Source organism: Parus major, chromosome 5 (genome assembly GCF_001522545.3).
Source record: "Parus major isolate Abel chromosome 5, Parus_major1.1, whole genome shotgun sequence".
Lineage (NCBI taxonomy): Eukaryota > Metazoa > Chordata > Aves > Passeriformes > Paridae > Parus > Parus major.
The window spans coordinates 38,949,837-38,977,454 of NC_031774.1; the positions used below are offsets into that span (position 1 = coordinate 38,949,837).

The window sequence follows — 27,618 nt, forward strand, 5'->3', positions numbered from 1 at the left end:
GCCAAATGCAGTCACACAGGCAGTCTCACACCTTAGTGATTAGAGATACATCCAGCTGCCATCACATGAAGGTGTCCATCAATGTCACCATTTACTGCAGACATCACCCCACAGCCACAGCCTTTGCACCACCACAAACGTCAGCAGAAGCTGCTGGCGTAGTCAGAGACCTGGGCTGTGAGTCACACAGTGTGACCACCCCACTGAGGCTTCAACCCCCCCACCAACCACAGCAACACCTCCTCTGCCCCTCTCCTACTCCCCATCCTCCCCAGGACAGGGTCCTACCTGGCAGGGAAGGATCTGTATTTAGGGCACTAGCAAACGAGAGGACAAGATATCAACCTGTGCTTGTACACACAAGCACACAGATCTCTGTCTCAAAGGGACCTCTGTTTCCACAAGACACAACAGCTGCGAGCTGAGGGCCTGGCTGCCATCTAATGAAACCTGCTGCAGGGGCATTAGCCAGAGAAAAGCTCAATATTGCCTGTGGGGAGGTCACTCATTTCCCCCATAACACAATGAGAAAACAAGCACATTTGAGTTTCATTTCCATCTTGTTGACTAGCAACACCCACCCCCTTCACTAGGCTGCCAGCTTCAAAGCCCTGAAAAAACACTTTAGCCTATTCATCCTTGCACCCACAGGCACCCCTGGGAGTGGGGGGAGCCAGCTGCCTGCCCACTGCTCTACACAGGACAGGGGGAGGGCTGGAAAGGCCTCTCTCATTCCAGGCATGTGAGTGGGGTGAAGAGTTTGTGGCTGAACACACACACACACAGCATGAGAGCAACAACGTGAAGAGACGTGTGTAGTGCTCTCAGCTGAAGAAGTGAAGGCTTTTCATCTACAGCAGGTGGTCTCCCACTCATCCTGGGAACACTGTAGATCTAAGACATATTTTAAGCTAAAATAATGGTTAAACACCCAGCAGGATGTCCTGGCCTTTGGATCTATTACCTCAGTGTTGATAGTTCTTCTCACATCGCTCCATCCACAGCCACACACAGAATTCCTGCACCTGCAGCACTCAATCCATGAGAGCTGAGCTGGGATGTAACCTTTGCTATCCACTCTTGAAGTCTCATCCCTGCTGAGGATCAGGGAATGAGCATCCCAGTGATGTTTATTCTGCACTGTTCTGCACTGGCTGCATCCCTCCACTTGCTCACTAGTCAGAAGACTCCTGGCCATGTAAGCACGATGCCTGATGGCAAAGCCAGTGACTCCGTGATCATGAATCTGCTCCACACCTCTCTCACGTACCTTCAGTACGTGGCCTTCAGTACCCACACCAAGGGCTGTAAGGGAGGAACAGGTTTCCCAGCCTGCTCCTTGAGAAGGGATGCGGAGCGCTACGCCTGCTTTGGCCACCCCTGCACCCAGCTCTGCAACAGCACAGCTCCAAAGTCATGGGGAAGGCAAAGCTCCAGTGTCATTATCAACCTGTCATTACACCCCTGGAATAGTTTGGCACATTGCTTTTTAGAAAGCCTTACCATTGAAAAATTACCATGGCCACCCTGCCAAGGCTACAGGCAACCTAATACACTCTGCCCCATCCTGATAGCCTCAGCCTCCAAGTATGTTCCTCATCCTCCAAGGCCAACATTTGGCTCAGTTTTGCAAATGTGGGTCTGTTAACCATTCCCCTCAGCTCCCTCCCTCCCTCAGAATTCTTTCCAATTTGTCAAGATCTTTTCTGGCAATAAAGAATTCCTTGACTCAGAGCAGGAGCTCAGGGTGTACAGGAAAAAAAACCACCTCATCTGATTTGGGTCTTTTGCCTCCAAGGTCCATCTGTCTCTGGTATGCACCACATGCATTACCTTCCATTGACCAATTTGCTGTTTACTTCTACCCTGAAAAATCTTAGCCTCTCCTTCCAGATTTCTTCCTTCCATAGAGGATATTTTTCCTTTAGCAGTATCAGATAAGATTTTTCCATCCTGAATGTCTCCTTAATTCCTGCCTAGATGTTTAGTTTCTGCCTAAATGAGAACCTGCATGCAGGTGAAAAAAAAATGAGGTGGCGTGGAGGGCAAGGTACCAATCCCACCAATCACCAAGCACTCAGGGCAGCATTCCTCAGGATGCTTCTGAAGAATGGAAAAGAGAACAAGTAGATTTATATTGAGACTTTTAGATCTTAATTTCAACCGCTTCTTGTATCAAATCAACTTCAATTAATCCCTTGCTTCCTGCTAGCACTGGTGATTTATGGGAAATGTTCACAACTAAAGAGAACAGCTTTGATTTTACTGAAGTATCAGTTTAAACCAAAAAAGGCAACACACAGTCAGGTATGAGAAACTGCAGTAATCCACAGGCACAAGGGAGCTGAAAGCAAGATAGATGACAATCCTAATTCAGGCGTTAGGAAAACTCTCCCAGCATTTGATCATGTAGCCTTAGTGCTCTTCTAACAACTTTCTTTTTTATAGAACTGCTATATAAATTGTATTGTCATAAGTGTCCCAAATGATATATGTATAGTATATAAAATAGGCTATAAACTGTATTTTCTGTACTACCTTACCTACCACATGTACAGTGTATTTGCCCTGCACCCTGCTCTCTTGCATGGAGTCTCAGATTAAACTGACAGTAGCAACACTCTTCTTTCAGTTAGAAGGAAAAGTACATTTAAACTGCCTAAAGACTGCATTAAGCTATAGGAATGGCTCCCAAAGAGGTGCAGAAAAAAACAGGTCTAATGTAAAGACCATATTTGGAGTTTAAAAAAGGGGCCTGAAAGCCAGCTATTCTCCTGCTGCTCTGAAGGGTATGCAACCCCCTAGAAAGTAAATACATATAACATATAAACCAGAATGGTGCTGACAGCTTTAAAACACTAGAAAATAAAGCAGCTGAATCTGGTGCCAGACCAGAGAAGGTATATAATGTAATTTAAAAATAGGAGTATTTTTATATAAGAAAAATGGCATTTACACTCCTCTTGAGTAGCTTGAGATTTTCCTTTAAGTTTCTCATCCAGCTTGCCAAGGACTTTTGACTATGTCAAAGCAGGAAAGGGGCCGAGATCTGGAGCTTATGGAGATCTCATTGTCCTGAGTGACATATTTTCCTTTTCACATATTCTCACCCTGAGTGGCACTGGCTTTTTAGTTTCAATTTTTTAACAATGTCTCAGATATCTACTCAAAGTTGGCTTTGGATCAGGGAACGTAAATGTTTGGCCACTTTGTGAAAACCATATTGCCGAAGGGAAGCACTTTAGAAAGCTGCAGTTAGGATTTATCTGCACTGAGAAAATATGCCATTCGAGTAACAAGCATAAAGGCACTGTAGTGGCACAAGGCTGGCACTGGTGTTTTACCCTGGGAATTTAACATCATGCATTATGGATCTCCTGGGCTGCTCCCATACCAAATGAAGTGGGAAGGCTGCCACAGCCCATGCCACAGGAATGCACTTAAACTGGGGGGATGCTTCTCATCAAGGGCTGGCTTTTATTTTCTCTGATATTTGGATATTAATAAATTGTAACACTCATAAATGTGGACTGAGTGAAGAGAAGAGCAGAAGATGCATACAATAAGTAGGCAGATAGTATAGACCTCCTCCTAGTGCTGGACCTATGGTAGGAAACAGTCCTGAACACTCATCAGCAACCCAAGTAAGGCAGTAAGCAAGCTCCCCTTTTTCTCATAAATGTGGAAAGTTCAAAGCTGGCAAGACAGGAGGCTCCAGATCCTGCTTTAACAATTAAGACAAATCTTTCTCTGTTCGGAGCAGCATCTTTAAAAAGCAAGTGACCTTGCAGTGAACTTTTTGTTCTATCTGCTAGTCCTCAATGACAACAAGCTCATCAAGCTGATTTTGCCAAGCCACAGTTCTCAATGTCGTGCTCTAAATGGCCACCCCAGGGCACACAGCTTTGTATCCACCCATGGGCTCCACTCCCCTTTGCAGTGGATCATGCTTGACATTTGACTACCACCAGAACAGGATTTTCAAATGAAACAGAGCAATTTTCAAATGGGGGGAAATACACTTTCTCCATCCAGCAACCTCTGCCACACACCCAAGATCCTCCCGTCTGCTTGCTCCCTGCTGTTCTAATCCTTCGCTTCCAGGAGAGAGAACAGAGATTTTGGCAGAGCCTGCCTGCTGGCATGAGGTTCCCAGGGCTCCCAGGCCAGGAACGCTTGCCACAGCTCCTCAAGGGCTGCGTATAGCCCTTCCTCTCATCAGGAAGGGAGGAGATGTCTCCTCTAGGGTGCTGCAGAAGAGAGTCTGAGATCAGAAATCAGTGGGCCAGGCATGTTGCAACTCAGCCTTCTTCCTTTTCCATCCTGAAAACACCAGGCAACTCCCAGCAACTGCCTTGCCTAAACAGAACCCTCTCAGAGGAAGCTCCCTGCCCTCAAGAGCTTAGCTGCATTAAGCTGTCCGCACAGTGTCTCAGCACCTTACACCACAGCTATGCCCTTTTCCCTTGCCTGCATTAGTGGGGAAATGCTTTGCAAGTCCCAGACATCTCTTCTCATCTTCAGAGGACGGATGCCTTGCTTTGCAAGCAGCCATCATCCGGCACATACATCCCTACCAGGCAGCACAGCTCCCTTGCACAATGCTGGCTACAGATTTATGCACAACACTCCTGGCAGAAGGGACCTTCTCAGGTGGCAGCAACAGAACCCTTCACACACACTGCCCAAAGTCAAAGGCATCTGGTCAGCCATCCTGAGGGTAAGGGGCAAAACCCTTTCCACTCCCTGCTAAATAAACATGAATTCTGCTGATACTCCAGCCTTAGGAAAACAAAGCTGTTTCCATTTAGCTCAGCTTCTGGGCTGAGGTGCAACTCCACCCGCACAATCATCCATCAGGGCTTTGCTTCTCCAGGCAGACATTCAGGCTGAGATCAAGGAGAGGGGGGATTTGCAGCTAGTCCACACTGGGAGGGCCTCTAACACCCCCAGGATTTTGCTCTCTCAGAGCACTTGATGTTCCAACCAGCACAGAATGGGGGCCTCTCAGCTTCTGCAGCAGCTAACAAGTCTCCACAGGCTCCCTCAGACAGCTGACTCCAAGTCTCCAGTGAGCCACAGCCTGCTGCAGGGACTTGGGAAGTGGTACTCATTGCATAGCCTTATTTCCAGGGATGACAGTTTGAGTATCACCAGCTCTGGTGTCAGTAAAGGGGAGCCAAAGCTGCTCTTCTCCTAATCTAGTCCTTCCCTGGACAAGGGCTGAGCTCAAGTAAGACTGAATATATCCTCTTCTTCAGTCCCAGGGAGAAGAGAGATTGCACACCACAGAGGCAAGCCAAGGATGGAGTGGTTCTTTCCCGGTACCTCTCCAAACAGAAACACTGATGGCTACATGTAGCTCCACAGCACTGACTCCTGTGCTCAGCACAATGTTCAAGCTGGCCTTCACATCCACATCTTTCCAAGACTGCCAGCACACCCAGAAAAGGATCTATGACAGCTACAGTGGGCATGCCCACAGGTCCATTCACTAGCCCTCACATCTGACAGGTGAAAATACAAACCAACCAGTACAACCAGTTGCATATGACTGGTACAGCCCTGTTGCTCGAGGAGCTGCCGCTTCTCAGCAAGGGTGAGAAGGTACCCTGAGGGCAGAGGACTGACAGTAACATCTCCTGCTGTCCCAGCTGCACTTCCTGGGCTCTCCTGGCAGGGAAGCCACAGAAGGCCACTTGTCCTTCCAGAGCTCTGGAGGGCCTGAAGCAGAACCAGAAGCACATTCATACCAGAAGCAGAACCATGAAAACAGACAGCTGTCTGGCTGTGCTCTTCACCAACACTTTTTGGGCTCCTACAGACTCTCAAAGACTTCCTACCTCCAGACCAGGTTACTCCCCACAGTGAAGGTGCAGCCATGATAAGCAGCAAGTCCAACTAGATGGGGATAAGAAATCATTTTAAAGCAGTTCCACCACTCAGGTAAGTAGGGAATATTTTGGTCCAGGCAGTTCCTAACTAATTCAGCTGGCTGCTCTCTTAACTCTCTCTGAAGACTCACTTCAGAGAACATTGAAACCAAAAGCAACCCAATCTCTTCTTAGAGACCAGGTCTCTGTGGAAGGTTCATGGGTTTTGTTGCTTGTTTGTAGGGAATCTAATATAGTACTGTTCTAGTGCATGGCTTCAGAGCTTCTGATTGTTAGCTCTGTACAAACAAACACAAATAAAGCCAATATAGATGCAAATAAACAAAAGGAGAATGTAAATTCACTCATGTGAGGATTGATTTCCTGTCTTGGCACAGCAAGACAAGGCTTAGATGTCTATAAGCTCTCACTCTTGTGCAACTCCTGCTTCTTAGTAGTGCAAATGTACAGGGAGGTCAGGGACTGGGTGTTTGTTGGGGAACTCAGAGTCTTCTCACAACCACTGACCTAGAACCACCAGAGTCCTCCATCCACTGTCCCATTCAAGAGCTTCTTCTACCTCTTCCTTATTGGCAAATCAGACAAATAAACCAGCTCCTGTGAAATTGTGGCAGATTGACTAGAAAAGGTCAGTATCCACCAGCACAACCCCCCGCTCATCCTGGAGCAGACCATGGACCTGACAAGCCAAGCTGTTCCTCTCCCACTTGACAGTCACCTGAACTCCAGTGAATGCAGCTCTGAGTTTTCAGCCTAAAAACCAGTCCTCATGCTTGCAAACATGAGAGAGCTCTACCTTTTAAGACAAACTTCTTGCTTTTGCTACTACAGCCCAACTGTATGAAGAAAGTTGCATGTGAAAGCACAGAAAGTACTTCAGTGGAAAGGGATGACGTTGTCACTGCAAGTTCAGACAAGTCTAAGAGTGTGCTTTCATGAGACAAATAACCAGCCTAAGAAGTGAATTCCCCACCACCAAAAGGGGAGTCCCCTCCTTTCCTCCCCTTCACTGCTAGACTTGGAATTCTGTCCAATTCTTCTGGTCTTGTGATCTTCCAATAAGCCAGTTTTGCCCACTGAAGTGACAGAAAATTATAGTTGATTTTTCTGTGTTTATTTTTTTTTCTGGTTTATGGAACTGAGCCAACTCACCCAGAGACCAGATGGAGACCAACAAGTGAAACAATGGAAGGGCATGGCCAAGACCATGCCTTTGGCTGCAGATGCTCACTCTTACAGGCTCTGAAGCTAGCCCAGAAGCTGGCGTGCTGAAAGGGACACTCAAAAACATTTGGGAAACAACTCTTCTAACAGCAATAAGACTTTTAAGTCATGCAGTACCACACCATGTTATAAGTTCCACAGACAACAGAAAAAATCCAGGTGACTGAATTGTACAGAAGAGCACCCCGGGGCTGAAAGAGGCATTTCAATGCAGACCAGTGCCAGGGTGCAGGCAGCCCTCCACCTGCCTGCAAAGCAGAGCTGTTAAACATTGCCTGGGCAGCACAGCACCCAGAGGTATGGTGACAACTCCCTCTTGGAGAGACACACAGCAGCCTCAGTAAATCCTTCAGGATATCTCCAGAAGGCAGTCAGTGGTGGACATGTCCCGGTGTCCTACCTGTGGCCATTGCAGAGGACAATAGTCAAATTCTCTTGCTGAAGCATGGGATAAAGGTGACATCCAATGATCCCTCTTCATGGGGAGGGAATGAGGAACAGCACAGTGTGGTCCTTAATGGAGTCCTATTTCCTTGGGATAGTGCCAGAGGATTTAAGGTACACTGGGCAGCTGGGCATTCAGCAATCCCAGTTCAATGATCACTAAATGCTATGTCTGACTGACTGGACAAGAATGCTCTGCCAGTGCCTGCACAGCTCTCTGTCCTCTGTGTGGAGCCTGAGGTCATGTTCCTTACTGGGAAAGCCTTCAACAGGTGCTGTATCTCCAAGGACACTGTTCCCTGTCCCCTCCAGTCCCTCCACACAGAGTGGTAGCACAGAGGGGTAGGAGGGGGTCATCACTGCAGGGAAACTCGTCAGCAATGCCCAGGATTACAGGCGCATGAGAGGGCTGCATGCTCACTTGGGTAGCAAGCGTCTCTTAGAGCAGCAATGACAAGGGCTTGGCCACCTCTCCCTGCCAGCATCACCTCTGCCTTTCCTGAATCTGGTTTCTATCAGATAGTCTTTCATTTGGGCACCAAGATATGTCATCTTCAGTGAGCTTCTCAGTGCCAGTAAAATCTTTGCTAGTCATTTGAGCCTCACCAAAACTGGTGACAGCCAAGAGTCTAGAATTGTCTCCAGCTCTTGTGTTGCCTCTGCTTCAAAAGAGACAGAGCTACTGTAGGAGCAATGGGCACGTTGGAAACAACCTGCAGGAAATAGAAAAACAAAGGCCAAGTTGCTCTCTCCTCGGGCAGCTCCAAGTGATGTTGACAGAGAAAGCCAAAAGTTCAGAGAAGCAAAGGAGAAACTGTAGTTACCTCCTGGTTAAGCACCTGTAATTTGCTGTAATGTATGACTGAGGGGCTCCTGCTGGATGCCATGAGAAAATTCTCAGCTTTGGTGGCTATCAACAAAACCAGTCTTTTTGGCCCAGCAATTGAGTGAACAGCTCCAAGAAACACAGGGGGCTTTAGGGGTGATGCAGTCTAACACTTTGCTCCCATGTTCATGGACTCTTACAGAAAAGTGGAGATGGTCTAAAAAAACCCAAAGTAATAATATGTGTGGGTTGCTGTACAGCAGCAGGCACTGCTCTCAATGCTCCATCCCCATCAAGCTGCTGACACAGTAGCAGTGCTTATTAGGGAAAGACACCTCTCCTTGCCTCATTCAGCAAAAACAGCTACAGCTCCAGCAGGACGTCAAAAAACACAAAGTTTTGTTAAAAAGTGATAGCTCAGGTACAGGAGCATCTCAGCATTGATCTGAGGCAGGTGTGCTGAAGCACTAAATTCTTCCTCACATCACCCAAAAGACCAGATGACGCCACAGTTGTCACCCTGAGCTTAACACACTCCTCAGAGTCCCCCCTGCATGGACCTCTGACCTCCAACAGCTCTGCTTTTGCTTCTGTACCCAATATGCAGGCACCCACCTGAGTACCAAAAGGATCCAAACCACAGCAAAATTACTCAGAAATATAGAACAAATGGCTCAATAATAGCTGGAGTCTGCCAGGAGACATCTCTGGGTGTCATTGTTTTGCTAATACCAGCACTTACAAGCACACCTCATATGTGTGTACTCTTCTGTGGGTACTACCTGGACATATTGCTCTAAATATATCCTCTTGGGAAAGAGATTTACCCATCACTCCTCTGTCCACCCTGCTGCTACCATGAAGGCTATTCACCAACAGGGCAAAAGCAATCACATGACCTTCACATTTCTCTTTCCTCATGGGATCATCATTAGCTCACCTCATTCCTGTGTGTTCCAGGGGACTGTGACAAAGTGCTGGAAACAAACTGAGTCCCTTGCAGGGACAGCAGGAGCTGACCCCCCTTGTGTCAGCTACCACAGCCTATGGAGGAGTTTTCATCAGTGGTCTCATGAAGCAGAGACTGTAGCCCAACTGATCAAGGTGTTAGTTGCCTGAGGGATTGGCGGAGCACCCTGCCAGGAACCCGGTTTGACTTACACAGCTGGGACGTGCCGTGGGATGGGCGCCTGGGCCCCTTGCAGGGAGGCATCCCGCCCTATTGTGCTGGTCCTCCTCCGGAGGGAGCTTGTGGGGGGCTGGAAGGCAGCAACAGCGCCAGGCGGGTGGTACTCCTGCTCAGGAACAACTTCTTCACACCGGAAGCCCTGGAAGCCTGAGCGACAGGTACAGACCTGGGGGCGGCTGCAGGAGCCCCTGTTCTGGCATGGCGGGTCGCAGACAGCTGAGGAGACACAGAAAGGCAGTTAGTGGACACGGGACTTTAGCCCCATGGTGGTGACATCCAGCTGGGGCAGCACAACTGGGACAGTCCCATCTCATCTCTGCAGGCAGGTGACCTTCACAGTCTTGGTGTCACAACTGCTGTGGGCCCCTAACACAAGGTCACCTCTACTCTCTACTCACTGGTCTCTGCAGAGCTCTTCTCCAACAATACTCATCTTGGAAAGTTCAGAAACGAGCAGCATGGCCTGCAGAGAGCACATGGCCACCAGCATTGCCCAGAGTGCTCTGGACAAGAATAGGTCCTAATTCACAAAGCAAGGGATTGCATGTCTCCTTTAGTCTGTTTTGGGGTGTGATTTGCACAGTGCCCCGGCCTGTCCCCTTCAGTGCTTTCCAGCTTTCCTTCCACAGCTGATTTTGGAGTCACTGTGCTCAAATTCCTCCACTGCAACAGGGACTTACAGTTCATTAACCTTGTGCCTAAATCAACCTCTGAGCCTGCGTGTTCCTAATTACAGCACATCAGCTTCAGTTTGCGCCCCGGGAGGAAAGTGCTATTAATTATACACAGGACCCTAACACTTCCCAAGTCAACAGATGCCAAATTGGGTTTATAACCCGGCAGTGGCAGCCAGGAATCCACAGATTGCTCCAGTAGGACCGGGCTCATTGTTCTGAACAAGGGTAATTGAAAAGGCACTGGAAAACAGTGTTGTCCTTCAGAGAAAGAAGGTGCCAGCTGGTCAAAGGGTAATGAAACCTTGTTGGACAACACAAGGTGGACATTAACTTCCAGCCACATGGAAACCCTGTGAATGGGTTTCAACCCATGAAACCACTGCTTCTGAAGTCCCCTCTCCCACAACTGCCCCAGGGAAGCTGCAGGGGCATCTCACCACTTTTACACAGGGTTTAAAGCTGCAGGGTTTTCATGAACATGTCCCTTTCTGCCTGTGCTCTCCTCTCCTGTGAGATACACATGCCTGCGAGAAACACTGCTCCTGGCAACAAACATACAGACAGCTCCTTCCTCATGTGCTATCCGTACATCATCCTGCTGTCAACAAGTGACAGAAGTCCTTATGCAGACACTTGAATTCCTTTCACAGCAGTATAACCCCCACAACCCTTCCCTCATCCCAAAACTAGCCTGCCATCAGCTTTTCCTAACTAGATCAGGGATATGCTCACTGGAATGCTTCATGTGACATTTATTACCATGTTAACACTCAGGAAGAGAGGGAGATCTCAAGGAAAAGGAGACCCCAAGTCACATAGGGCTGTGTAGGTTAAAGCCAGAGGTTTTGATGAAATCTCCCAGTAAAATAAATCAGCCAACACTGCAGTCTCTGGAACAGGGACAAGGTCCTAGTCAGGCAGGAATTAAGCGTCTCTGGGAAGTCTGGCACTCCAGAAGTTGATGTAATTTATAATACAAAACTCAGCTGTGATTTAAATAGGCTGCCAGTCCCTACTGTTATCTCCCAATAAATGCCTGTTTTAACAAAGGCCACCAGCCCAGGAAGCCTGCCATTGAAAACAACCACTTCACATGCTGAAATACTGCAGAGCCCCGATGCTGGGACCTGGAACCACAGCAGTTCTCACAACCTCTCCCACCAACAGAGTCACCTTAGACTGTATCCTTCAGCAGGAAAGTGGTGATAAGTGACCAGGCACTCTAAAAGGCCCCTAAGGCAGTTTACATAGAGAACAGGAAGAAGGGAATGGAATTACTCTTCTGGTTTCTTCAAGCAGGATGAATGGGGAGCTGCCCTAGCTGAAATATTTCAGCTCTAGGATTAATCCCCTTCCTAGTTGCCTTTACAGACTCGGGAAGAACTTGAAAGAGCTTTAAAATGTGCTGGTTTTCACTCAGTTCATCTATGCAATATAAGGAGAGCAAATCGGTCAGTGGCAGCACTGCCAGTGACAAGTGTGTGAAATCACTATTCAGGCCCCCCAAACCATAACATTGGATGTAGAAACAAGATCCTTAAAATACATATTTTATCTTTTTATTATTTTTTTAAATTTTTTTTTAGTTTAATCTTTCTTTTTGCTTTCTGTTTTCTGACATCAGGGGTTACTTTGAGGTGTTGCTCCCCAGCTGGGGGTACTATAAACAGTTTCTGTTACGATGACAGGCACTCATTTCTTCTCACAGGAATTACCTGTTCCAGGAGCTGGGGATTAGGGGAAACAAAAATAGTCATCTCAAAACTCTTAATAAAAGAATAATACTTGGAACACTGCTGAAGTATCACTAACAGAAAATCTAGATTTTTCAACAACTGTCAGTGCCCTCACAGATCAAGTCTAGTCTTCAGTGCATGAGGTAAGTCCTTCCAGCAAGGTGACACAGCAGGGATGACTGTGGAATGACTGACCACCTAGCCAGGCCTGTCAGAGGGGAATACCATCGAGTTCAGCCTTGCATTGCTTTCCAGGCACACCTGCAGGGTTCAGCAATGACATGAAAGGTGACATTGGATTACGGAGTCCCTGAAGCTCTGCTCGTGCTCTTCGTCCAGGAGAGTGATGTAGATCTTCACTGTAAGCAGCTCCTGTGCAGTTCCATTTAAAATGCAGAGGAATCCGCCCATCAGGTAAGGCCTCCATAGGAAATCTGAGAAGATACTGAAGAACTTGTACCACAGGGGTTATTTAGTCTACTTTCTCATGGAAAAGTTACGTATGTAAATTCAGTTCTGACTTAGAGCTCTGACTGTGGGAGCACACCCAGAAGGGATGTACACTTTAAGACAAGTGAGATCTGTTCAGAGTGACAGGGAGGTAGATCAACAGCAGTGCAGGAATAACAGAGAGAAAACAGAACTTTAGTGAAGAACAGCTAGGGTTCAAAAAACCCCATAGCCACTATTCAGAAGAAACACAAAAGAAGAGGCATGTGAATGTCATTTTGCAGATGTGAAAAAGCCGTAGGGATGCTAATGGGGACTGTCTGGTCATGCTGCAAGGACACAGCAGAGCCAGAGACTCAGCCTGGAATCCCTGCACCTTTATTCACCATCTTAACTGCAAGACCATCTGTATAAGATTGGAAAGTGCATTAGTTTATTTAGTCCTTCTTGACACACTGATTAAAAATGTTTCTTTTAAATTTTAAAATAGTCATGTCAGGAAGAAAGCTCATGCTGCATTCCCAGCCCAGCCCAGAGTACTATCTCTGGAAGCAGCAAAGACCCATCATTAATAATGCTGATGAAAGTGGAGGCTGATAAACTAATGTGGGGAGGCTGAGCATGATGAGCTAATAGGCAGCAGGCAAATCACTGGCAAGTGTACACTGCAGCCACTGCAGCTTCTAAGATGTGGGCAATGCAAGGGGAGCTTCTGGCCAGCTTGTGTATACAGGTTTCTTCTCCACCAAACTAAGAACATAATGGCCATAATGAAGTCTCACTCCAGAGCAAAGTTAAACAGGCAGGAGGTTGAACCCTTCAGGCCTACATTCAGATGTGGCTCACCATCCCTAATGGCCCCTTCTGCGAGAAGACCTCACCCCATACAGCCCCTGCATGCAGCCCCATCTGATGACCTGGCAGTGTGTGGGTAGAAATCAAGCCCGCTGCAAATAGGCAAGGTCTTTCTCCTAAACTCCCTTAGCTCATTTCCCCTTTCCCAGGAGATGTTGTTGCTTCAGGGGAAGATATTTATCTTTTTATCTTCCCAGTCACAGACTGTCTGAAAATTCCACAAGTCCTTACTGCAACTTTGGTCCTCAAATCTGAAACACACAGAAGGACATTTCCCTAAGACTGGAGTTAAGTCACATGCAGGGATGTTGAAAGAATAAAGTGCCTACAAAAGCATGGGTGAAGGAAGAAACCACCACCCTTGGAAGGTGAGAGGAAGTAGATTATGGCAACAATTTGACCTATCCTCTCTCCTGTACCCAGGCTCAAATCCTTGAAAACCAAGGATCTGTCCAACACCCAAATGCCAATTCTTCCATGTTTCATCGCTCTTAAGAGGTTCTTTCTGGCTGCATTTCTACCCCACTAACTTCCTTGATATGCCACATATGAAAGACCATGGGAACAGACATTAAACAGCATTACAGTGCAGAAACTTAACAGGGATGGGCTGTCCAGCTTGCCTTGGCAGCTTTAAAAACAGCTGAATGTCTCCAGCAGCTTGAACTCCAACAGAAAAGCCCAGGGAGGGAAGTAGCTGGGAATTAAATTATGTTTACACATCACAAGTCTCCACCGAAGCCCTGCCTGAGCTTTACCATCCCTGGTCAGGGGGACACTGTCCTTTTAATGAATCCTTGGGAACAAGGGCTCAGCACCTGAGCAATCACTAGGCAGCCTGCATGGCTGCAAGCCCAGATCCACTGCTCCTACCAAAATCCCTAATGAGAGAAAGATGCTGCCATGGCTGGCCCCGATCTGTGTTTACAGACACTGTCTGGCAGCACAGCACGCTCTCTACCGTTTGGCTCCTGTCGGCATGGGGGAGAGGGAGAAGGGAGGTGAGTCAGCCCTTGGCCCCCTGCTCCCAAACAGCGATTGCTAATGCAATTACCCCAGCACGGCCAAAGCGCCGTGAGATCCCGCGGCAAACATCGCTGAGCCTCCTCCCCCTGCTTAACATCTGGGCAGCTGCTGCCACTCAAGTGAAGGCAGATGCTCTTGCCTATTCTGGGCTGGGGGTCTCACCCAGCCTGTGCTCCCTGCCCTCCCAGCTGCACCACAGGCAGCCCCACACCTCCCTGGGACCAGGAGCACGGGGCCAGCAGTCCCTGGGAAGGCCACAGGTGAGCTGTGTGCCCTGGTGTTCAGGGATGTTGTTCAGGAACAGGGATCCCAGCAGGGGTTGGTCTGTGGCTCCTATTGAGGATGAAGATGACAGGTCACTTGTCTCTGGCGTGCGCTGCACTGGTGTCTACCCAAACCTCTTCTCACTCAATACTTCCTCTGTGGGTAGGCAGGAGGGTCCTGGCCAGGCAGTTTTGCACTGCAGGAGCACCCTGCACCTCCCTGTCATTTTAGGTACCCCGTGCTCCATCCCCACCCATCCCAACCCTTGTACCAAATCCATTAATTGCTTTCCTTAATAGCACTCAGATAATTTGAAGCCCTGATTCCCCACTCTGAATCAGCAATGCTCACCCACATGAGCACAGCCCCAGTCTGCCAGTTCCCAACTGCTGGGACTTCCACAGATCTGTCCTTGCTCCAAGCAGGACAAGTGACAGCTCAAAGCTCAAAATTCACACATAAATGTGCCACTGCAATGCCCTGCCCCAATAAGATCCTGCCATGGATGGACACTAATAACAATAATGAAGTAAAACCATAATTACTCTGCATACTCAGACTTTGCTGGCAGACAGGAAGAGCTGACCTATAGCCTGGTATTCCCACAGCAAGGCTGTGGCACTGCCTCCACAGACATGACTTATCTCCTGCCCTGGCACAGTACATGGGTAGTATGTGGGGTCACAGCAGTATTCAAGCACTCTTTTGGGGTGCATCCTGAGACTTGCACTGGCTGAGACTGTCATACTCACGTTTGATGCAGCGGTTTGTGCCTGGAGCTGTGGTCCATCCTGGGCAACACTGTCTGCCACAGACATTTGGCCTAAGTAGAGAGACAAAGCAGTATGGTTAGGAGAGGGGGAAGCTGAGGTCTTGCTGCAGCCATCACCTCTGAGTCACCCACAAAATTATTTCCTGCAGCATCTGATGTTTCCTTCCAGATGGACCAGCAGCTGAGATCAAAACCAATGGGACAAGGGCTGAGTTGTTTAAGTGCTTGGAAAAGAAACCCCCAAGGATTGTGAATGCTGCAGTGTGAGCGATCCCTGAGAGAGGAGCTCCCTTTTGAACTGGCATTATGCTGGATTCCTGGCACAGCACTCAGAGGAACCATTTTCCTCCTGAGAGCAATTGGAGGCCAGTAGCCAAAGATCATTAAAGATCTCATGGTTCTTCATGGTATTGGGGTGCAAATTTGGCCTGATTTCAACTTTGGTCATAGTATCTTGCCTCTGCAAATGTCCTGAGCTGCTTCAGCCGAAGACAACTCTTCATTCTCCACCTAGCTTCTGCTGCCTGTTGCTGTTCATTGCTCAGCCCTGCCCTGGGAGGGATGGCACATCAGAAACCACACTCTAGGACACTCCCCATCTTACCCTCCCTTTGCAAACACCCCACTCCTGCATTTGTGATCTGTCTCTAGTGCAGTGACCCAGGGGGCTGAGGTCTCTCTGGTGCTATGAAATTTTTGTCTACCTGATGTGCACAGAGCTACACCAATTCCAGGATGCTGAAATCATTTCCATGAGTGTTGAATCCAGGATTTAGCTGCAGCTACTTTTTGCCTGCCCTTACATAAATGGCATCCTCCCCACCTCTCCTTTCTTTTGTGTTTTCAGGTAGGGATGACTGTCAACATACAGCTATCATAGCCAGTGCTGGGCCTTAAGAGGTGCTCTGCAATGCCCAAGCAGGCAGCTAATGCTGCTCACTCTGGTCACATCATATTCAAGTGTCTATAATGAGAAGGAATAACAAGTTCCAAGGTGCTCTCCAGAAGTATTACCCATCATGGAGGGAAGATTTTAGAAACACGTAACTTTTGCATGTCAAGGTAGATGAGAAAGAACAGCTGTCAAAAGACAGAAAGTTAGAAACAGCCTGAAAGCTCTGGAAATACTCTGGAAACTAAGTGGGGAGTATGGTTTATTTCTAAAGCTGGACAAGAGAGTCAGAGCTGCTGACACAATTTACAGGAACCACAGAAACATGCACATTTGTCTTCTGGGTTGACTTTAACATGAACACAGCAGGGTCAGAGGAAGATCCTCCTCTAAACTGGCATCCTCCTGACTCCTGCATCCACAAGGCATGAGATGAGACTCCAGAAATGCCAGGGCTCAGGCTGTGGGGCTCATGTGTTAGGGGAGCCAAGGAGAGTGGGTGGCAGGTATGCCAAGGACTGTTCTGGTGTTCACAAATGAAGCTGCCTGTAGAGGTACAACTATTGAACTGGAACAGGTCTTTTTGTAATTTAGGACCAGAGAGGGACTCTACTCCAAGCAGCAACATAAGCAGCTTCACTTAGACTGTCACAACTCCCATTCTTCCTCTGGCACTGATGAAACCTCCTAAGTCATATTCAGTCTGTTCATTGAGAAAAGCCCTTGCCCTTCCACAGCTCAACTTATCCAAAAAATCATGTTTTTTGTAGGCAAAATAGATAACTTCTCCAGAGAAGCTGTTTTGGCCTTGAATCATACTGTTAGTTCTTCATGGGGTTAAAGTTTGAATTTTATCTATGTCTCTCACAGACATGCTGGAGGGAGCATGTTGCTAGCTGCTCTCCATGCCATCACCAAGCCAGAGGTCATAGCAAGAAAGATAGGAGGTTAAAATAGACAGGGGTCCAAGCCTGAGCAGACAAGACCACCCCTGAAGTCATGAAAGCCCTGTTGAGTTGGGCACCAATCTCTCACTAACAGAGCTGCTCTGTGTCACTGCCAACCCCAGAGATGAGTTGCCAGCCCCAGGTGAAGGGGTTGGTGTTGATGCAATGCTCCTGCAGGGAGGACAGCCCAGCATGTGCAGAGGGGAGCAACCCAGCAGTACATAGATGGGAATGTTCCTTCCGACCATAAAGGCCTGGATGAGACAATGGGAAGAGGTGGAAGCAGGGAGGACTTCCAAGACTGGAAATGAGCAGTTGGAAGGAACAACATGTGGGTAGTGCTGGAGGGTAGAGAAGAACCATGGCTATTTCCTGATGAAAGCCCAGCGAGCAGGACCTCACAGAGCATGAGGCACAGGTAAGCAAGAGTATCAGCTGCAGGAAAATAGCTATGGGAGCTTTGCTGCATGGGACCCATTCCTGAGCATGTCTGGTTCTTCTTGAAGTATTTTGTTGTCATTTGCCTGGTTTGAACGCCATGTGGTTTGTACTGCCTTGCAAAGAATTCAGAATGAATCCCATGAAGTTTAAGGAGCGTGGCATGTTTACAACATTGTGGGATGGTGCTTGAGGGAGAGTGGTGGCCTCCACATCCATTTGCCCTGCTGCACATGACACCACAAACACTTAAGGCAAAGATGTGGCTCAAGCACGAGCCCCCTTGTAGGGCATGTCCAGCCCTCGGCCTCTCCATCCAGTGCTGCTTCTGGAGAACAAACAAGTGGCAGGGATCCTCCAGGTCTGGTGTCACCACAACAGGGGAGACTCCTGAGGAGCAGACACTGAGCAGCCTCTGATCACCCCTCATCACACAGGGAACAAGGACTTCCAAGGCATCAGGCAAAACCGCCCGGCAAGAGGACGTGCTGGGTGCAGTGACACACCAGGCCCCTGGCAGACCTAACAATGATGTAAGCCAGAGCCACGACCATAACTTTGAAGCATTCAGCAGCTGCCTGAGCATAGCATCCAGGTTTTCTCCTGCTTACCCACTCCTTGGAACAGAAAGCACAGCAGCAAGGAAATGGGAGCATGACTCACACCCTCATCCAGGGCAGCTTGGGCTACAGAGGGACCAAGGATGAATGGGCATGTGGAGGGGTCAGCAGCTCTCCCAGCTGGAAGGAAACTCAACAGTTAAAGTAGAAGGGAAGACATGCCCTCACATGGGTCTTGCAAGCTGCAGTTCCACTGAACCTCATACTCGGTCATGTTCCATGGGATGCCCTAATCCCAGCCCTAACACTGATGCCAAAACAAGCCTTCAGCAAACAATCAGTCTTTCCTATCTCTGTCTCCTTATCAGTGGAAAAGGTTAATTAATGTATTTGCCTTCCTAAGGGTCACCTAGCATAAATCCTGTGAAATGAAACATTGCTGAGAACATTCAAAGGCACTGAGACTTGATTGCTTGTAACACTGTGCTGCTCACACAGGCCAGTTAGCACCTTCCAAAATAGTCCCCAGCCCAGCTCAGACCAAAGCAGAGAGAGACCATTTCCAGTAGCCAGTTCCCCATTTCTTGAAGAGAAAGGCATTGAATAGCTCAGACAATTAAATATCCAGAAAACCCTAAGGCACAGCTCAATGCATTTCTGGGAAAATGCAGTGTGAGGAACTGGATCCACATCTCAGCCTCTGCCTCAATTGCCAGGTACACCCTGAGGTTTCCAAAGAGGACAGACAGCAGCAAGCAACTGCAAACCAAGCTTTTTGTTCATTCTGTGGCTAGCATGCACCATCTGTGCCCAGGTATAATTCTTGGCACATTGAGCTTGGTGTACAGGAGCTCCCAGACACTATTCACCAACCTGCTCCTTTTCTGGGATAGACAACTCCTTGAGACTCACCACAGAGCTGAAAACAGTGCCATGAAGCCTCCCTGCACCCAGAAGAACCATTCATAGCCCTGACTGGATGCACTTTGACTTGAGCAAAAGAGCTGCCCCACGCCACTCCTTCATCCCTTTCTTTGCTGCTGCAGCCAGAAGCCACCATCAGGATCGGACTCAGGCTGTGCAGAGGTACCCAGGATGAGAACAGCCTGCAAGACCTTGCAATGTTATCTTAAACAAGAGCTAAACAACCCTAACAGGCACCAGGGGGAGGGAAAACAAGAAAACAGTAGTAAGATCATGGCTTTTACAGCGATGATCACATACTGTTTCTGAAGCACGCAGTAGAACTCTTTTTTTTCACCACTTATTTTAATAGCAATGTATGCATCATCTTTCAGCTTCACACAGAACTCTGTGCTGCCAGATATGCTGACTCCATTCAGACCATGTACAGCATCCTCACAGGAGGCCAGAGGGACCATTAGATCATCAGGTCTGCCTTTCTACTGCAGGAAAGTGAACTTCATCCAAATGCATATGAAATATTTGCAGTCAGACCCAGTGAAGATCATTAGCAAAAGGCTGTTGGCATAGATGAGTCACTGAAAATCCTCTGCCAAGTCCACATCAGCATTAACTGCCTCCACTCCTGAGCAATCCTATAAACACATTGCAGCAAGAAACTATATGCCACAAAGCCTGGGTACAGCAGGATTATACAGCCACAGATAGTGTCTACAACAGCAGTTAAAGGTGAACTGGGGTTCAGAATGCCCAAAAAGAAAGTGGGAAGGAGAAAGAATGAGTCTGGGACTCTCTGCCTGCTACCTGCGAAGCCTCACATGCTCCTTGAAACTGTCCAGGCAGGTACCACAAGCAGAGGCTTCCTCAGATTACTCTCCCATGACCCACCCTCCCAGACACAGGATGAGGAACAAGGGGGGACACATCCCAAGGGCACATATGTAGAGGGAGATGCCCACAGTGTCCTCCCAGTAGGACTGGCCAGCCCAAGTTAGGGATGCATCCAGCACACAAGTACAGTCCTAGCTGGCATGTGTCAGGGCTACCCTACCTAATCATTCTAGTCAGGGGAGCTGTAGAACCAGGGATGTTAAGCTGAGCAGAGCAAAACAGTGATGTTCTCAGGGCTGGATTATTTTCTTCACCCAGTGTCAGGAGTCAGTAATTTTCTGTGATGTTTGCTGGGATATCAAAAGTCACCTCACAGTGAGTTTTCTGGGGGAAGTACTGAATCCCAGCACCTACAAGTCTCAAATATGGATGCATTCATGGAATTGTTTGTAAAAGTCACACCTGCAAAAAGGTCAGACATGAGCAGGATGGAAGACATATCCAAGGAGTCCCCAGGAACAAAACTCAATCTTGAGTATGCAGCTATCAGACAAGGTGAGAAAATCATTATCTAGAAAAACATAGGGTGCAAATAAATGGTTTTTTTCAACCACAGAACTCTGCAGGGCCCCTGATGGTACCAGCAGAGAGCACTGACAGGGGAATCTGGAGAGGCAACACATGCAAGAGTTGAGATTTTTAGCCAAAATAATTGTATAAATAAATAGTACTGGGGTTTTGTGTGCCAGCAAAGTTACCAGAGTAAGGCAAAATGAAGGTTGTCATACCAGAGAGTAGCAGAAGTTCAGAATAGCAGAACAGAAAATATCCCACCTGGCAGAAAATTGAAACATCACAAACTGAAGTTTTTTAGGGGCCCTGAGTTTCCTGGATGAAAATATGTCTGGTGCAGCAAGGGGCATAAGAAGATGGATGAGGTGGAAGGACAGAGTCTCACAGAATGGCTGGAGGCAGCAGCAGCTGGCTTTCCATGAGGAGCAACACCATGGACAACTATTTCAGCTCGGCTTTCTCTTAAGCTCCAAAGACAGTACGTTATCAAGAAGCTTCAAAAGTGATGCTTTGGACTCCAGAACAGACAGAAAACCACAACAGGTACTTTTCAGAACTGAAGTTCTTGGGGATTGGAGAAAGCTCTGTATCCCCAGCCTTGATCTTCCAGTACAGAGCAGAGGCAGAAAGTGCAGCAGAGCCTGCATGAGAAACACAGCACTAGGACACAGCTCTTCCTTCCTTTAAGCTTGGAGGCAATGGCACTCTCAGAGACAGATGATAACAGGTAAACTGTGTGTAAGTGCTGGACCAACCATCCCTGTCTACACCCTGGATTCGGGGATGAAAGCTACTTGGAAAAGGGTTCAGCGCTCTTTTGAACACAATGTGAACTTTGGGGCTGCCCGCACGCTCCTGACAGCAGCACAGGCCAGCTGTTGTCACCAGAGGCAGCTGCAGTCTGAAAACAAACATGCTACATATCAGATGACTCAAATTCAACCAAACTGCTACATGATCCCGAAGCAACACTAACAGCATTCCAACTGCAGAAAGGGTAAAATCTTTGTGAGCCCAAAAAAGTCCAGATCTGACTAAGCAGGACTGGATCTTCCCAAGACTCCCTCTCTGCCAAGATAATGAGCTGGGTGAGCTCAGAACCCATATGCCTAGCTGTTAGTGATACTTTATGTGTCAAACAGAACAGAAGTAGAGTGAACTTGGTGCTTCTGTGGATCTGTTGAAGGGAAGTACACAGAGTGGCACAATAAACATTTCTGTCTCAAGACTTTGCAAGGAGATGAGTATGGGAGAGAGAAAACTCAAAGACAGACGTTTTGTGTTCTAGTGAAGCTCCCCACCAGATATTAGCAGAAGACATTTCTGCCCATGTCAGAGGGCTGCAAACCCAGAGCCTGCACCCAGAATCCCCCTAGCAAGGCTCACATGAGAGCGGACACACACAGTGCCACATGGGCTGGTCAAACTCCCGCGCGATGGTTTTGGTAGCCCTGCCCAAGTGGCAAAGGAGCTAATCTCAAAGGGAATCAGCTAGGGGGATCCCTAGGGGAGTCCACGAGGGAACTGCAGAGGAAGGGGCCCTGGGCTAAAGAGTGTATCAGCCCTGCGCCAGACGTCCCGCTCGCAGGCTCCCCTCATAACCGAGCAGCTGGCCTCGCCATATGATATCCCCTCCACCTCCATAGGGCTGTAGCCAGAGACTGGAGCTGGAAGCAGCCCTGCCAGGCAAGTCATAGGAAGCGTCCTTCGGCTGAGCCAACTCAAGCCATGGGAAGCTGCGGGCGTGGAGTGCTTACAAGGGGCCCATTATGGGAGGAAGGAGCCAAGAGGCCAGATACCTGCAGCAAGAGCGGCAGCAGACAGACGCCGTCCCGCAGAGCCATGCGAGCCCCTCCAGCTTCATCACCTAAATCATAGCACATCCCCCTCGGGAATCCCGCACCCTGCATGCCTCCCAGGGCAGCTCCAGAGGGCAGCTGGGACACAGTGTCCGCTGCAGGGCAGATATCTGCCAGCCGAGGCCCCGATCTGCCAGAAGGGCACTGCATCCGAGCACGCCCGAACCGGCGCGCAGCCCCACGGCTGGCACACGGACACGGCCCCACGCACACTCGGGTTCCAGGCCACGCCTGCGTGCACACCGACACACGCGCACCCCGGAGCGCCTGGGAGCGGCCGCAGATGCGGGACAGAGGCGCCGCACGACAGCGAGCACCGAGCGGGTTCCCACGCCACTGACGGGGGAGCACTGCCCCGCATCCCGCGGGGGACGCGGCAGCGCCGGGAAAAGGGGATGCAGCACGGGGCTCGGGATGGGACCCGGCCCCTCCGTCCGGGGATCCCCAGCGCCGGGATCACCGGGGTCCACGCTACGCATCCCCGGCAGGACCCGCCCGACCGCAGCACTTACCCCGCCATCCTCCCTCTGCCGCTTGGCTCCTTCGCCCGGGGCACCGCTCGTGCTTTCAGCCCGCTGCCCTGCCGCTGGCGGGAGGAGTCCTGCCTGTTCCTCTGTCCCGCGCCGGGACCGAGCCCGGCATCGCCCGCTTGGCCCCGGGGCGTGGGCAGCCCGCGGTCGGGACGCTGCCTCCGGCCGTCGGCACCGCTCGGGCTCCCCGCGGCGGCCGCGGAGCCGCGATCCACGTGGAGGGCTGCGGGGAGGGGCCGTGACGGCGGAGGGGACCGGGACGCCGGAGACGGGCCGTTCGCCGTGCCCACCGACCCCAGGGCAGCCCCCCGGCTCCGTAGCCGCGCCGCAGCCCCGGTCCCCGGCTCCAACCTAGCCACCGAGTCCGGCCGACATCGGGAGAAGCCCAGGAGGACGGCGAAGGTGAGCGGGAGGAGGCTGGCGGCAGCGCCCCGCATGGTGTCAGCCGGTGGCGAGGGGAGACGGGCGGTGCGGAGCGCTCAGCGCCCGGCTGGCATCCCCCGCGGGACAGCGGGGACCGCCGGCTCTCCGCCCCCCGCTCACCGCCCCATCCCGTTCCGGGACTCCGACGGGACCTGCCGCCCAACGGGGCCGGGGGCGCAGAGAGCAGCGCTGAGGCAGGGGAGAGGGCTGCCGGGCGGCCCCCGCAGGAGGAGGAAGAGGAGAAGGACGGCCGGCCCCGCTCTCCGGGCTGCCAGCGAGATCCCGCGCTCCGCAGGCAGCTCCAAGCACCTTCGCGCCTGCCTCTGGCACTAGCAGCGCCTGGAGGGGATGGAGGGTTTTATTTTTGGAAACCTCCCCCTTTGTGTCTTTTTGATGCTGACATCCCCCCTCTCCAGAGGACACGGCTCGGCCCCCCTTCTTAGGAGAGGAGACATTCCAGCAACACCCACTTTGGCAAAGGGAAACAAACTACAACAGAGGAGCCTTAACCCCTGCCTGGCCAGGGAGACCCGGCCGCCGCCGGTCCGGCAGCCGGCGTGCAGCCCCCGCAGCCCGCCCCGACGCCCGGCCCGCAGCCACCCGCCGGGCCCCGACACAGCTGGGAACGCTCAGGAAAGCAACCCCGGCTTTGGGAGCACGGAACAGAAGACACGGATGCCAGCAGAATACACCGCTGCCCCTCAGCATCTGGGGACTTCTGGAGCAGCATCAGCACCGCTAGCTCTCTCGCTGCTCTGGATTGCATCTACCAGGAGAAAGGCACGGCAATGAGAAGAGTCTTGTTGGTATCCCACACTGGCTCCAGAGCTCTTATATCTTCTCAACTCCATTCAGGGCTTTATAATCTTCCTTATATAAGTTCAGACTAGAAAAGGACCCACCTCTAAACTCCAGGTCCTTTCAGGAGACATATTCCAGGAGCTTAGAGTAGATGTCCATTCTTCTCCCCATCTGCATCTGCCTGAGTACCAAGAGGTCGAGGGAGGACTTAAAATGACTGCTTTGTTTTATATGCGCTGAGAAAGACTGAGAGAAGAGTAGGAGGAGGGAGAACAGGGGCACAAATCCTCTTTCAGCCACACACATCAGCTTGACCTTGTGCTCTGCCTCATCTCTACAGATCTCTGCTGCTCTTGGCCATCTTGGGCAAAGAGCAAATCCTCCCACTGGTGTGCAGACACCGTCCTTTATTTGGGGTGGGCTCATTCCAACACAGAAGCATTGGTTACCTTAGTGGGTGACTAAAGGCCTCCTGCTGCATCTCTACATGCAAAGAGACAGATTAGGGCACTGCAAATGCTCACAGGAATTAGATACTCACTGAGATTCTGTCCCTGCAGTGGTCCTGTGGTGACCTCGAGTGCAGCAGCTGTATGTCTGCAGGAGAGCACAGGGAACTCTGCGTGTGCACAGAGTGATCCTTTGGATACACCTTTGCATCTTTCAGCAGCTCACAGGGTAGGGGCTCCTTCAGCCAGCTGCTGCAGCTCAGCCACTGGGTTTAAAAGGCAAATTTTCATATCAATCCATGACTTTATCTGATTTCTTTTGTCCCTTTTGAAGTGTGGGGTGACTGCAACGTAGGACTACTGTCTCCTCTTCTGTGCCCACTGTGCCCCCAACACGTTACAGCCCCATTCAACTGATGCTCCTCTCCCTTCAGCCTCTCCTACTACAGGTGCTGCCTTTCCTGGTCCTTACCAAGCTGCCTGCTTTCCAACAGCTTTGTGGCAGAGGGGCCTGTCCAGCTCCCCCAGTTCTATCTCTCCAGCCTCCAGCAGTTGTGCTCCTAAAGCCTCTCCTACTTGAAACCAGTGGCTCCATCTCCGTTCTTCTCATTGCCCCTCAACTTTCAGGCTCTCTCAGACCGTTTTGGGATGGTAGCACTGCTGCCTACCCTCTAGTGTGCAGAGGAGCTGGGAAAGGAGTAAAAGTGAATGAATCCTCCTGAAAGCATGCTGGGTCTGGAGTGCAGCAGAACCTCAGCACATCACTTCTGCCTGGGGATGGCAAGTGAGGGAGATGGGCTCTCCATCTCAGGCTTCATCTTGGTGCTGGCAGCTGGCTTACAGAGCAGCAGAAATGCCAGAGGGTGCTTTGGCACTTCCTGGGATGCAATCAGCTTGCCTCTCTGTCCTGTCTAGGGCAGAGACAGTCACAAGGCAGGAGTTTGCATGGCAGTGGATGTCATAAGCAATGCCCAGTAACAGTCGTGGCTTGTTTCTTTGTTCTGAGGAAGAAGAATGTCCTTTCCATCCTCACCTAATTACTTTCTTATGCAGCAGTGGAAAGAATGCTTGTGCCTAAACCTGACACAAGAAAATTATCAGTGCCATAAACAAAGCCATAAACAAAGCAGCCAAGAGCCAGGGTAGTGTTCAAAGCCAGAGCAGAAGACCCCAGAGCAGGGGGCACAAGTGGATTCCTCCTTCCCAGAGGTGCTGGATCACCCCAGAGAAGAAGATGACTTCAGCATTCCCAGGGGACAACATGTGCACAGGAGCCTGCACTTGGGGCACCAAGGGTAGTGGGGCTGCAGGAGCTTGTGCCTCCCTAATGGGGCTGAGTAATGAGATGTGCAAACCCAACAGAGCCATCAACACCCCCCTGGCACCTCTTGCAGCCGCCCCTGACTGCGGTGGAGCCTGGCCCAGGGAGCTGGCATCCCTTCTCAAATGAGCTTAGCTCTGTGTTTACAGTAACCCCCTGGAGCTGGACACTGAGCTCTTTGCAGCCTCACACATGCAAACACTCCTTAGCTTTTTCAGGGATATGCTGATGCCATTTGATCCCACAGAAGTGCTGCAGCAGAGCAGGGGCCAGCTGAGGGCAGTGGCCCCCAGTCCCCCAAGGGCTGTCTGGCACAAGGAGCTGAGGGCACAGAGGTTATGTGTAGGTGTTCTGTGGCTCGTATTTGGCCATTCCTAAAAACAAACCCATTGGAAAAAGGGAAGGATGTGGGGAGTCCTAATGCAGGTTGGGCTTCAGCATGCGGCACAGTGGGGGCTCAGTCAAACATGAAATACCTCATTGCTCAGGAACTCACACAGGCAGAGTGTGGATGGTTGGGCTGCTTGCTTCTGAGGTCAAGCACTTGGGAAGAGAAATCAGCAGCAGCAGAGTGAGGATCAGGCAATAAGCTGGCAAGCAGGGTTTGACAGCCCAGCCCCAGCAGCAGGGAGCACAGGGCTCCTCTGGGGACATGACCTTCAGGCAGGCAGCTCAAAGTGCTTTTTACTGCCTTCACTTCCTTTAATTCACCATGTGGCTTTGTCCATGCATTCTAGGGCCAGGGCACTGAGCTGAAAGAAGCAGACCTGGCAGCCAGTTCAGAAAGCAAGGGGCTCATCAGATCCTGCAGAGAAGAGCAAGTGTGGCCTGCATTGATGACACTTCTCACCTGGCCTGTCCATGGCAGAGAGGGTGGGGTGCTTGGGCAGCTGAGCATCAAAGGCACAGGGCCAGAGGCAGAGGGGCCAAGTGGGCTGTGACCTGGAGGGACGAGCATAAGTCACATCATCTTGAGCCCTCTCAAAGGACAGGGAGAAGGGACTCTTCAAGACTGTGCTGATGGGAACCCCTCTGTGCTAGGCCCCCTCACACCTTCATTACCCCACCCATTGGGTCCACACCAGCTCTGCACAATTCTCTTGGGGCAGTAACACCTGGGAGCCATGCTTCCAGGGCCAGTTGGCCCCCAGATGTGGCTCCTGGCACTGTATCCCTTCGATTAATTAGCCCCTTTTCTTCCTCTTCAGAAGGGTTCACAACCCACATGTGCTTCTTCCTCTGCTGTGAGCATACCCGTAACGCACTGCAGATGGGACACATTCCATGGATTCAGAAGCTGCCTGCAGCTCCTGCAGAGGAAGAAGGAGTGATCCCCTTGCTCAGGGCTCAAGGGCAGGGGAAGGTTGGCCAGCCTCACTGGCTTAAAAATTGGGGTGTGGAGCCAGCCTTGTAGAGGTACAACTCGCAGCTTCTCTGAAAGGATCCATCTCACACCAGGAGGGAGAGCAGGGCAGCTGTGGGGAGCTGGATAGAGAAACAATTTATATTATAAGATAATACATGCACTACAATATAATACAAGACTACAGAGAGATCTCTGGAGAGGATCTCTGTGACCATGGGCATCAGAGAGGCAGGAAAAGCAGTTTCTGAATTTGCAAACACAGACAGAAAATCCTCCATGGACAGCAATCCCAACCCATTGCCTTTGCTGTGAGACACACACACAGCTCAGCACATTCATATTTATGG

General features: G+C 50.2%; 1 protein-coding gene across 10 annotated transcripts in view; it reads right to left on the minus strand.

Annotated features, from left to right (window-relative positions):
* The window catches only part of LTBP2 (latent transforming growth factor beta binding protein 2), a 94,177-nt gene that overhangs the window by 47,911 nt on the left and 18,648 nt on the right, over positions 1-27,618 (minus strand). Inside the window, exons 2-7 of one of the 10 annotated variants that reach the window (XM_033515135.1) lie at positions 27,160-27,390; positions 26,756-26,847; positions 24,677-24,850; positions 15,338-15,408; positions 12,252-12,424; positions 9,550-9,793 (exon numbers count right to left, since the gene is read on the minus strand). In XM_033515135.1, coding sequence (XP_033371026.1) covers positions 9,550-9,793; positions 12,252-12,424; positions 15,338-15,408; positions 24,677-24,850; positions 26,756-26,803 — 710 coding nt within the window. In that variant the 5' untranslated portion in view covers positions 26,804-26,847; positions 27,160-27,390. Of the gene's footprint in view, positions 1-9,549; positions 9,794-12,251; positions 12,444-15,337; positions 15,409-22,893; positions 23,763-24,676; positions 24,851-26,755; positions 27,391-27,618 lie in introns of those variants that run through there. The other 9 variants (XM_033515136.1, XM_033515137.1, XM_033515138.1 and 6 more) reach the window with 9 other exon arrangements.